Raw genomic sequence first — 12,835 nt, 5'->3', positions numbered from 1 at the left:
TCAGTATCTACAATGGATTATTCAGTATCTACTACTAATTATTTAGCATCCATTATGCATTACTCAGTTTATGAAATAAACTTTATGAAATTATGACATTTTCAGTTTGTCCTCTTTTTCTTTAGCAATATGTTCCAATCTGCCTTTTCAAGTGGCTGTAAGAACAGGCCACTGTGGCGGCCTATATCATCTCACCAGTAGTAGGTTCTTTTCTGACCGCTGTGCCAGACGGTTCCGCATGTGGTTTCTGCTGACCGCCGGCTGTCGGCTTCTCTGGAACAGGCTGCATGGAGATCAGAAAGTCCACTTTTCTCTGAGCAATGCAGGAGTTTTGGCAGACTGGTAGAAGCAGAGGGGTCACTCTGAGAGTCTGGGGCTTTAGACTGATCACTTCTGAAAGGGCAGCGGCAGAAAGCGCTCTTGATAGGTTCTTGTTCAGTGTTCTAATAAATACCACAGACCTTCTCAACATGTCAGACTGGGCTGTGACAGACAGACACAACGTACCGGATTAAGTAATTACAAGTAAGAATAAAGTCAATGGCTACACAGACATGCCACAACGTCCAGGCATGGGCAAACTGTGGAGAATTCAGTGTGTAAGCGGCTGACGACTCAGTAGCTGGATATCTGAACAGTCTGGACAGTCAATATGTTAAGTGTCCAACTGCTAGCTGTTGGAGTGGTCCAATTCCACATTCAGTATCTAAAATATCTGAAAGGTCAATTGCTACTGCAGTATCTTCACTGCAGCGGTCAGTAGTTTACCCTGTGTTGGCTGACGGTTTAGTAACTGCTGGATTCTCTCGGCTGGACCTTAAGTATCTCAGCTGAAGGGTCAACTGTTATCTACTAGGGTGAGTAACCGTTTACAGCGGCAGTTGGAATAGCCCTGCAGTAAGGTAGTAACATTTGCTGCATAAGTCAGTGTGTGTGTGTGTGTGTGTGTGTGTCGGTCCTGCTTTCTAGCTGACCTCTTGCTACTCTATTTCTGTAACTCCTAACTTCTCAACCTGCAGCTCAAACGGCTCAATTTGAGAAGCTTCTAAAGGAGTGAAGCTTCGACGCTTACAGCGACTGATTAACCCTGCCACTCGTGTGCGCGCGACTTTAATTCATGTATATATTAATATTAAAAATTAAGCACGATTGTCTACGATAAGCGGCGTTTCTCCGGTTTGTTTTTCTCACCGCGTGGCGCCGCGCTGCTACTTGTAAACAACTACGGAGCGCCGGGACGGTCATACGGAACGTCCGCGTTTCGAGAAAGCGAAAGTCAGATGGAGGCGCTGGTGAACCCCCCTGATTGGCCAGCACACCCAGACGAGCCCCCCATTCATTCACTTTATTTCACTTTATTAATTTAGCTACCTATAAATACAATAAAAACAATAGTACAAAAAAAAATCTTGCTAAAAGCTTTGCTAAAACACTTTTTTATGGACTAGTGCAAAAGTTTGGACACCCCAGGTCAACTGAGACATGTATTTTCTGAATTTAACATATTAAAAAACACTATTTTTGCAATATATGGTCAATTAAGCAAATAAACAGTAATTAAGCTTTAGAATGTGCAGAAATGTGGCTCTGTTGCAGATGTAAACTTATTTACTATTTAGTACTAGAAGTTATTTATACTTAGAAAACAACTAACACAAGTCATTTGACCAAGGCTGCCCAAATATTTGCATAAACCTGCATATAAGAGGGAGCAAGACCAAGTTCAACCCTTGTTTTGTGTTGGCATTATTAACATGTCTGCAGTAATGGATGTGAACACATTTATATATTCTTTACTGTAGCATATTTGAGGAAAAAGTTGTGTATGCGTTTGTTTTGGTCGTATGTGTGTGTAAAGAAGATTAGTGTATTATTATATATTGCGTATTATCTGTAAGTTAAGAAGTTCTCAGACAACTTTTACCAAGGTCTCAGACCTTGTTAAGGCAATGGCTTGTTCAGGGTCATTGTTAGGAAAGGCCCTGTGATGCAAATTCTTTCTAGCTTTGTCCTAATAATCAACAGCCATGGGTTCCTTATAGCATCTGCCTACTGGTCTAGTAATTAGATAACTGAAGCCCATAAATCAACAGAAGGTGTGTTCAGGTAGCTGAAAACTCTTAATATCATTAAGAAATGACAGTTAACAGGAACAGTGTAGATCAAATTGAGTCCAAATCCCTTTTCAACTGTAAAGGAAGTTGGTGATGCTGGAGTGGTGCTGCACTGTTCTGCTGTTTAGCGACACCTGCACAAATATGGCCTTCATACAAGAGTTGTCAGAAGAAATCCCTTCCTGCATACTCGCCCCAAAATGCAGCGTCAGAGGTTTTCATCGGAACATCTAAACAAGCCTAAAACATTTTGAAAGCAACCCCTGTGGACCGATGAAGTGACCATAGAACTTTCTGGCTGCAAAGAGCAAGAGTGTACTCGGTAAAAATTATGGGAGAAGAACACCTCACCTATGTTTAAGCAGTGATTGAGCATATTCTGTTGACATGGGGAGCGTTTCACTAGTAGAGAGAAGAATTTATTGGATTAAATACCAGCAAATTCTGGAGGCAAACATTGCACTGTCTGTACAAAAGCTGGAGAAGCATAGCGAATGGCTTCTACAGTAAAGTAATGATCCTAAACACACCACATAATATACCATGGAATAATTCATCACCAGAAACCTGTGGATAGACCTCAGAAGAGCAGTGCATGCCAGATAGACCTCGAATCTCAAAGAACTACAAGCCCTGCAACACTGCTTCAGTTTCTTAATACAATAAGCACGAGAGTTGCTAGGGCACTAGCTATGCCTGGTGCCCAAACTTTTGCTTCAGGCCCATTTCCTGTCTTGTTATTTAGAAAGTGTAAACGATGGAAATGAAAAGAGAGATCTTGCTTAAAACATTAGAGAGGTTTCATCTTTACGCCTTCTGGAAATCAAACCAATTTTGACCAGGGCTGCCCAAAGGTCATTCACAGTAACAGACCAGAGGTACCCACACTGTATATGTTCCTTCCTAACCAGTTATTCAGAAACGCAGAGCCTTGCTAGTTCAGAGCACCCCAATCTTGCATTTTGAGAGTAGGTTTGATTGTGTTGGGAGGAAACTGGAGCGTTCATAATCAGGCTGCTGTGTGGATAAAGGCAGGGTGTTATTTACCGAGCTGGATGGAGTCAGGCTCGTTTGTCCAAGGCCGCTGTTTCCCTTCACGCCTGCTTTTGTGGTGTGTAACGCAACACCCGCTGATTGGGTTGCAGGTGGACGAGGAGGGCCCTGGTAAACAGGTGAAGTGGAGAACAGGTGCAGGAGCTCTCTCGCACTAACAGGTAAGAGTATATATATATATGTATTATTTTAAAGGAATTACATTTACACAGTCCCTCTGTCCCAACTGACCCCACATGTACTCGGCCAGCTGAGACACTTATGCAGCTGTAGCTCTAGGCTGGTGCTACCAGGCTAATGTAGCTAGCTAACAAGTAATGGAGGCCTGTGTACACACACACACACACACACACACACACTCACTCACTCACTCACTCACTTACTTCAAACCAAACGGAGCTGTTCAGTCATTTCTGAACCTCTGACAAGGACTTGCTGGTGTAGTTCCTGACACTGTATGACTTGCCAGTATGCATAACAATATCAATATCTAAAAACAGTAGCAGCAGCAAAGCCTGAACTATGTAAAGTGCATGGACTGACTGTTACAGGCTTGGTGCTACACAATAATAAAGGTAGCATGTAAAAAACTATAAACGTAAGACAATTATGAATAAAATTGATGCTCTTGTTATTGTTTTTAGCAATTCAGTGTCTGTCCAATGCTGGACTACCGCTTTAAGCTGTGAGTCTCAAACACCTTTATACACACTGAATGTGTGTGAAGGGCTTTGGGGTAAAATTACAGGTAAGCTGATGAGGAAAATAGCAGAACTGCTTTGGATGCTGGTATTCAGTAATTATACCGCTGTGGTTGCTGGACGCAGGCTAGTGTTTCTGCCTTGTCTTTGAACGTTAAGCAAATATTTGAAGAGTGACACAGCTGTAACGTGAGTCCTGACAAACATGGGAAGCTGATTAGATCTGTTTCTGGGGGGCAGGCAGGTCTGATCTCAGCATTTCAGTGAATAGGATTGGGTTATCAGGATCAGGTCTGAGTGAGCGTTTGTTTAATGTGCAGGAATCACACCTACTGCTTTTTTAAAGCTCCTCAGAAATAAATCCATGTAATTACCCTGTCGAACCCCTGCCAAACTGGTTTCACATAATAAACAACAGGCATCTACCAACTGCAGTGCACGCTAATGATGCTGAAAGCTGTTTGTCAGTCTCTTACAGCCTGCAGCCATGACGTAATCATCACAATCCCTCCAGATCATACGCTTCTCTCAGCATTTACAAAAGCTGTGATGGAGCTGACTCTGACTGAGAGCCCCCTTTTCTTGTAGCTCCACCTTGCTGGTGTACAGGTAGACACTGTAGTCCATCTGTTGCGTTAGACATCCTCTAGCCAGGGGCCACATATATGGGGGTGTAGATGACTTTAAGGGTCTGTGACAGAATTGATTGATTGAGTAGTAGGGCCCAGTGTAGTATCTTTTTAAGGGGGCCCAAAACCCCTGGAAGCACCCCTGCCTCCAGCTCTTTATCAGTGGTCAGGTCAGTTTCTGACCACAGATCCGCTTTTGTCCAGATGTTTTTGGGTGGTGGGCCTGAAATATTCATACAAGATTTACACACATTACAGTGTCACTGCTGTGCTGAGAACAGGCCACCACACCAATAATATCTGGACAACAGAGAACTATGACTATGGAGAACTATGGAGCAGCAGATGAACAGTCTGTCACGGTACACCCATATATATAAGGCAGGTGTTTCTAATAAAGTGGCCAGTGAGTGGAAGCACAAGGTGGGTGTTTTTTAATAAAGTGGCCAGTGCAGTCGAGTTGCAAGGTAGGTTTTTTTTAAATAAAGTGGCCAGTGAGTGGAAGCGGAAGTTAAGGGGTTTCTAATAAAGTGGCCAGTGCAGTGGAAGTGCTAGGTAGGTGTTTCTAATAAAGTGGCCAAGGAGTGGAAGCGCAAGGTAGGTGTTTCTAATAAAGTGGTCAGTGAGTGGAAGCACAAGGTGGGTGTTTCTAATAAAGTGGCCAGTGTATGAACTGAGGTGTGTATCCACATACAGGACCATAGGATTTAGAAGATTATGCCTCTTTAACCTCTGACCTTGGCCAATAGCCAGAGTTGCTATTTTTAACAGGGGAGATTTAGCCCTGTTTAACTCCATGCTGAAGGCACAACACTGCTGTAACAGGTGATGTTGTGTAACAGAATGGGAGTTAGTTGAAGCTAGCAGGCTCTGGCAGGCTCTAGGAGCTCCTCTTCATGTCCCTCTCTCCTGCATTTGGTTTGATTTCTGGGGGTGGGGGGGCAGATGGTGGATTGGGATAAGTCCTTTCGGCCTTAATCCTTTTTTCCGAAATCTGGACAGTCATGCAGCTACGCAGCAAACTGCAGGGGCTGAAGAAGTGAATTTTAGCCCAGGTTCTAAATCGTGACACTGCTTTTAGAAACCGATATCGCTAATCAATTTGCATCTGGCTGTTTAAAGTCTCCGTTTACAGACTGGCTGGTTGGAAGACGTCTTTTGCGGTCACTAAGGTAAGGTACGTCTGGTCTCTGGGGGTTTTTCCTGCTTCATTTGTTGTTACACTTTCAAAGCAGATGTGATAACCCCTGATGAATTACTGAATAATAACCCTGCACCCAGAAAGCACTTGTTAAATTGGCCATTTGTTGGATCAGGTGTGTTTCCCAGAGCAGGAAACACATTGGTATGTAGAATAGAGGTCCAAGAGGTACTTCAGGACATCTTAATTGCTGTAAAACCCTGGGTTGTGTTGTTAGAGCTCAAGATTATTGATTTCTGTATAAAGATCTCACTGGTTTGTATTTGTTTTTCTTTGTCTATAATCTGGGTGGACTGGATTGGTTCGTGTGATGGTAACCCATGTGGACTGCATGACCCTGTATGCCTTCATCTTCATCTTCACCCCGGACACTGGCATGTTTTCTGGTGAGTTGAGAGCTGTTCCCAATCACACATGAGCCTACTGTATCTCACCTTAGCTCAGATACATCCAGCACTAAGGCTTTGTATCACCGTAAACTGTATAAGGATCCACACACCTTTAAATCATCACCCTGTGTGTTTGGTATTATGCAAAAGTCACCTAAGCAAGTCAGCTATACAACCATTTATGTATTCTGGAGGTGAATTCTTCACAATAACATGATCATACACCCCACGATGGGCAGCATGTGTTTTCTGATGGTGGTGATGAGTTGCATGTTGTAATATTTGTTTGGTAGTCTTACAGTGGTACTGAGTAGCCTGAACCCACCTAGAAATGGAAGGAAGGACTAAGATGCAAAGCTTGAAGGAGTGTCTTACAGCTGGGCACCAAACCAAGGTCCCTGTGATCTGGTTCTTGGCTCAAGGCCTGGATGTTTGGCACAAGTTCTGCTTTGGCATCAGGAGGTGTGTGTTTGCTAATGAGATCACTTTGGAAAACGTGCAGACAATTATTATTATTATTATTATTATTATTATTATCTGGCTGATTATTTTAATTTTAAACCAGCCTGCGTTTTTACACTATGTCAAAAGAAAATGCTCTTAAATATATTGGCAGATTTATGTCATTTGAAAAATAGACGATTTGGACCCACTAGTGGGCGCTGTTTCACTTCCAATCACCGTCCACGTTTCACTATTTAACAGCCTCATTTTTTTGGAGGCCACCAATAAAATAAGATTTAAACGTTACGGACAGCGAAATCATCCAATCGGGTCCGGATGTGTGAGCGTTGGTGAAGACGTCAGCCAATCGGAATGCGGAGGCGGGTTATTTCCCCTGGCAGGGAGAAGGCGGAGCGAGTGTGGAAGTGTGTGTTTGCGTATCACTACGTTGGCTTTTCTCCCAGAAACATTTTTCTCGGGCTGGGATTTGTTTTCAGCTTTTTTTTGTTGTTGAATATTTCGGGATTGTCTTCAAGCGAAGTCTTTTTTTTTTGCCTGAATTCGTCCGTACGAGCGGCAGGTATGGAGTGTGTCTGATGAGTGTGTGTGTGTGTGTGTGTGTGTGTGTGTGAGAGAGTGTGTGTGAGCGCGTGCTGTGTGAGTGATTGATGCGGTGGAAACACATGCAGGCTTTTCCACAGCAGCTGGATTCAAACACTATCGGAGCGTTTTCTCTTCAACGATCACAGTTATCACAGCCGTTGAGAGCCGTTAAATCCACGACACGAGTTAGCTAGCGCTATCTCTACAGGAGCGGATCTGCTGCTGCTGCTGCTGCTGCTGTGGTGGGATTCGTAGCTATGTGTGTTTGGCAGGTAGCAAAGTTTTAATGTGAACAGATGTGTTAACAGGTCTTTCAGCCCTGTGATCAAGCACGTTAGAGTGAGAAAGGAAGGTGAAACTAATGTTTACATCGCGCTTAGCATCGTATCTAATGAGTTTAAGCCCTGCAATTAAGTGGGATTTAATGCAATAATATTAGACTTAAGAAGCTATAAATATTAGTGCTTCCAGTGTAACCTCAGCTGTAGCTACCTAGCTGTAGTCTTTCTCATATGGCGCCAGCTTGTGCTAGCTATGTATTCAATGCCTAATCTGGAATCATCGTGGATAAATTGCACGATATGGCTCAGTAAGCCTTAAACCCCCCCCCCCCCCCCCCCCAGTTTATATTCATACACATTAATCATATTAGGTCAGTGTTGCACAGCTGTAATTATATAGGTATAGATTGGTGCTAGTGTTTTTTTTTTTTTTTTCCTTCGGTAAAGTCCATATTTAATGCACTACACGCCCATTTTATCCTCTGTGGAGGTTTGTCAGGTTCAGTGAGGTGTGTAAGAGCGTGTAGTAGATTAGATTTTATTTATTGGGAAAAGCAGTCCTAGGATCAGCTACAGTCACATAAAGCTAGCTAATTAGCTCTCATTAGAAACCCTGCACGAAACGCGCGTCGCTGCAGGCAGCCGTGAGGAGTCCAGGTTAGCCGTTGCCCAGGTAACGCCTGTGGAGAAAATATCGGCATGTAGCTTAGCTAGCTTATTTGACCCATATGTTGTTCCTGCAAGAGGGTACTAGATCATTTAAAGGCAGAGAACCACTACAGTCTGCTGAAAGAACCACCAGGACGGACCGACTGATACTGGCCATACTTCGTTGAGTCAGCAGAAGTGTGCTAGCTAGCTGCGTGTGTTCATTCATTGGCTAACCGTTGGCTAGCTAGCTAGCTAACTACGCTGCTAGTGCACCTAATGCTGGGTGGTATTGGTAAAAGCCAACGTCATCATATTTTCTAAGTAATTATTTTTTTTATTTATTTATGGTAAGTAATGCGTTCATAAAGGAATTAATACATTAACGAGTCTATATGTTATGTTTGTATTTTGATGTTTTTCTCTGAGCTCCGCTTAGGGATGGGCGATATGGTAAAATACTAACCTACGTCACAACGTTTAAAGATGTTTTTCGCGATGCACGATATATTTATTATAATACATGTAGCTAAATACAGACTAAATGCATCAGTAGTGACAGATTCTTAAAATCTACTATTCAGATACTCTGACCTTATACTGAGTGCAGTGATCTTTATTCACTTCATCTAATTAAACCAGTCTAATTACACTTTGTTTGTAATGAAATATTCAGCTGATCAGTGTTTATTAAGCACTAACAATGTCCTCGATATATCTTGATTTATTATATATGATAACAGAATTAATCACGATACAATAAGGTATCGTCGTATTGCCCAGCCCTAGCTTCACTTATGACCTCTGTGTTTAGTAATTCATGTGTACATCAGCTTCTCTTTATTGCTGTTTTTTAAAGTTTGACATATGCAAATCACCTCTGTTCTGATTTGCTGCTCTGTGTTCTGTTTTCGCCAGCCTATTTTGAATTAGTCATTTTTGACATTTTGTGCCGAAATTTAAAGTAAAAGACTTTTTCAGGCTGTTCAGCCCAAAGCAGTTTACCTTCACCCTTACCCACTTACCCACTGTAAGGAGTGTTTCAGCCACTTTCACATTTACAATTGAACCTACTTTTTTTTTTTAAAGAACCGTCCGTTGTAAGGTTCTAGGGTGCCAGAACTAGGATAATACAACATGATCCTTTTTAAGGCTCTTTTTTGATATCTTGCCGTCTCACCCAGTGCTTGCTAACTCTCACTAACTGGGTTAGAAGGCTGAGCTCTGACAGCGTTTCCCTCCAGAAGATGACACTGTGAATCATGTCAGGGTGCAGATTTAGGCCAAACTAACCAGCATTCAGCAGCATTATCAGCACACCAGTGTCTTTATTGTACTGGATTACCTGCTGATGTGACGCTGTTTTGACCTGAGAAGGTGGTGAGGGTGATCTGGAGCTACAGTGAGGGGCTGTAGATGATAGATTACACCTGTTTGTTTGTTTGTTTGTTTGTTTGCCAGGGCAATGCCCATTAATCAACATCAGAAGCCTAAGTGTGCCCTATATCCACACACATACCGTCCATCCTCATCCTTCCTGCCTAGACCCCTAGACTGTACACACTTATCCATACCAGTCCATCCACAGTCGTACTCGACCACACCCACCCACACCATACCCATGCTCATCTATACCATCCACATCCGTACTCAACCATAATTGATTACCTGTTCCATACCCCGGACTGTTCCATTCCCAGTTTTCAGCCATCCAATTCAATACTGGTCCATACCAATGCCTATCCATCCCCTTATCAATCCATACTGATATGACCTCTCTAATTCTTTCATAATCGTAGAGACTCTGATTTCTTTGGTGGTGATAGAAACCAGGGGTCGCCATCACTGCAACACAAATAAAGCCATCATATTTACTATCCAAAACCATGTTCTTCATGTATCCGTCCACCATAACTGGGCATTGAACTTTTGGAGTCTTCTCAAAACCATGGTAAAACATCATCCTGGGCAGTGTACAGGTCACGCATTTGATGTGAGGGAGCTTCTAGAGACGTCAAACTCAATCACACACCATCTCTGATCACAATCCTGAACGATTCCGTCTGGGCAAGTAGCCCTAGAACTGAGTCTGTTTCCATCTCAAACGCAGAAATTGTGAGAATGTGGTGTCATTTTCATTGAAAGCTGAATCATGTCGTGCAGGCCTAGTGAACTCCGTGGAAGAGCGTGTATTAGCTGGAATGCTTCTTTGTGCTGTTTGAGGTTGTGAAACATGTTTGCATCCTGTTCCCTGTGTACTGTGCTGTTTATCCAGCTTCAGGTGCCGCAGGGCTTTTGATTTAGGTTTGTGTTTACGCTCCGAGACACCACTGAGTCTAACAGCATGGTCAGCTCAGTGTCTGAACATGAGGAACAGTGTAGAACCCTGTTTTTCCACAGAATGCCACCTGTTTATCCTGCCTCTCATTTCAACAGCTGCTTTGAAAGAAAAGCAGAGTGTATTTGATGATAAACCTGTTTCTCTCTCTCTCTCTCTCTCCCTCTCTCTCCCTCTCTCTCCCTCTCTACCCCTTCTCTACCCCTTCTCTCCCCCTCTCTCCTCCTCTCCCTGTGCTTTTTTGGATGTGAAAAGCCGCTCCCCATTAGCAGACACAGACACGCCACGGGGATTAGGGGGTTTTGTGAGGGTCGCAGCGGGAGTGGGTGTGTGTGTGTGAGGGATTCTGTTGTCCATATGATCTATTTGATTTGCTGAGGGCAGTCGATGTGGCAAACATTGCGATACGTAAAGGTGTTACCACAATACCCAGTAATCGTCACACTATTGTGATATTGTTTTCTTGCCATTGGTGAGTAAAAGTAAAGTATATCAGCATTTTAAAAAAAAAACTTTTATTTTTATTTTTTAATTTGATACATTTTTAACAAGTAATTTTTATTATTATTACCTCAATTTTTAACAACTCTTACTTGGTTAAACTTAGTTTGTAAAATTTTAATGGATTCTAAATTGCATTCAAATAATCAGAGTACTAGAAAATTGCAATTAGAGAAATATTGATGATTTGTTTTTAATTATACTTAACCTTTAAGCTTTAAGTAATAATAAATACAAATGCCCATCACACTCATCCAGTATAGTGTATAGTTTACAGTTAAGATTATGATAATGTTCATGTTAATTATACTGTATCATCATGTTGCCCGCTCTTACGACTTGTGGACAGAGACGCGCGCGCGCACACATTCGCAGTGAAATAACATCAGTCCCACATGTTTGATTAGGTCATGCTCATAGATCAGCGGTAAAGAATGCTGCGTGGATGTTTAATTGGACGCCCACATGAGCCGTTTGTTTGGGTGTCGTCAGGCTGGTGGCCAGGTTTGACCTCAGGGAGCCGTCCTGACTGCAGTTGTTCGGCCTCGAGGCTTAAACAGAGTTTTACCGAGGCTGGGCTTCACAGCATAAACATTAAAGAACCCATAGCCTACGTTTCTCTCGTCTTTAGTTTTCCCCTGAGCCCCACTTAGATTGTTTGTGTGGGTTTTACGAACCAAAAACAGTCGTAATTCATTTTAACACGACCGTTTTCCCCAACCGCTCTTTATCCCTTAGAATTAAACACGCTGTTTCTGTTGCTGTTATATTCTGTTACGAGTGTCAGTGAGCCCTCTTCTAGGTGGCTGATCTGTATTGTACCTCATCCGTGGTGGAGCATGGTGAATGGGCGGGACTATGCAGCTGCAGGCCCTTGTGCCCTCACAAAAAGTTAGTTAGTTTCCATATGTTACCTTTTGGACCGAGGAGTGATTGCGGGGGGAGATTGGGATGATCTGGAAGGCAGCTTCCTTATTTGTCAGCACAATCTAACCTGCGTAATTGCAATCATGAAGGGAAACCATTCACATAAAAAATGGCCAGTGTTACAGTAGAGGGAGCTGCAATATGTACTAAGCTATGTAGGATACTGTTGTCTATAGTAATGGGATAAAGTACAGGCAAAATGTAAGCTCCACAATGACATGGCTTATGTTGTCCTACTCTTTTTCCATTCTTAATGATATGTCACTTACTTCAATCTGCTGTTCAGCTTTAATAGCTACATTTCCCAAATGAACCTTGGGTTACCTTAATGTCAGTACTATTGACAAAATTGTTGCAATTTTGTTGCAAAATATTTTTTCTAGCAAGATTTGTGAGCTTTTTTTTTTTACAGCAAAAATGTTATTTATTTTGAAATATCACAATTAAAGCTTCAGGCACAACGTTGGAGAACTTTCTGATTCTGAGTTTAATTGCGCAATAGAAACTTAGATGACTGAGATGTGCTAAGATGAACTTTGGGAAAAGTTCTGATTGATTTGATTGATTTATTTATTTAACTGTCCCCCTATTGTCTTTCCCCTGACAATGACCCTCCTCCTATCACGAGTAATGCTCCCGACACTGGGAGGGTGAGGGAGAAGGAATGCGTTCGTCAACACCTGCACAACCAGCCACCACCTCTTTTCAAACTGGCGCTGATGCAACGCTACTGGGCGACCAAGCGGCGGGATACAAAGCCCCGATGCATCGGCTGAGCTTGTGGAAAGCTTTGTGAGTCAGATAACAGTAAAATAGACTGATGTGTAGATATATGAAGCAGTATTTACTAAACTCCAGAAGAACCGAATGCTAAGGTGTCCCTGAACTAGATTTGACCCACAATTCTGGTGTTAATCCATCCCTACCTGTTATCAGCTTGATAGAGGTGTGGTTTGTTTTTTTAAGGCAGGTCTGGGATAAAGCACCACTGATGTACGGCAATAAG

At 42.6% G+C, this 12,835-nt stretch overlaps 2 protein-coding genes across 26 annotated transcripts in view; one reads left to right on the top strand and one right to left on the bottom strand.

Annotated features, from left to right (window-relative positions):
* LOC140554426 (A-kinase anchor protein 7) overlaps positions 1 to 1,215 on the bottom strand; it is a 42,246-nt gene extending 41,031 nt beyond the window's left edge. For all 3 annotated transcript variants that reach the window (XM_072677417.1, XM_072677407.1, XM_072677426.1), the window contains exon 1: positions 196 to 1,215. In XM_072677417.1, coding sequence (XP_072533518.1) covers positions 196 to 472 — 277 coding nt within the window. In that variant the 5' untranslated portion in view covers positions 473 to 1,215. The remainder of the gene's footprint in view (positions 1 to 195) is intronic.
* Positions 1 to 12,835, top strand: part of epb41l2 (erythrocyte membrane protein band 4.1 like 2) — an 88,948-nt gene that overhangs the window by 2,657 nt on the left and 73,456 nt on the right. For 18 of the 23 annotated variants that reach the window (XM_072677377.1, XM_072677369.1, XM_072677343.1 and 15 more), the window contains exon 1: positions 6,940 to 7,111. The gene's annotated coding sequence lies outside the window, so the exon portion shown is untranslated. Of the gene's footprint in view, positions 1 to 3,259; positions 3,329 to 3,357; positions 6,085 to 6,939; positions 7,112 to 7,344; positions 7,407 to 8,341; positions 8,414 to 12,835 lie in introns of those variants that run through there. The other 5 variants (XM_072677212.1, XM_072677218.1, XM_072677235.1 and 2 more) reach the window with 5 other exon arrangements.

The sequence above is a fragment of the Salminus brasiliensis genome, chromosome 1 (assembly GCF_030463535.1).
Source record: "Salminus brasiliensis chromosome 1, fSalBra1.hap2, whole genome shotgun sequence".
NCBI classification, from domain to species: domain Eukaryota; kingdom Metazoa; phylum Chordata; class Actinopteri; order Characiformes; family Bryconidae; genus Salminus; species Salminus brasiliensis.
Note: the sequence above shows the minus strand (reverse complement) of the source record. Positions and strands in the feature narration are given on the sequence as shown.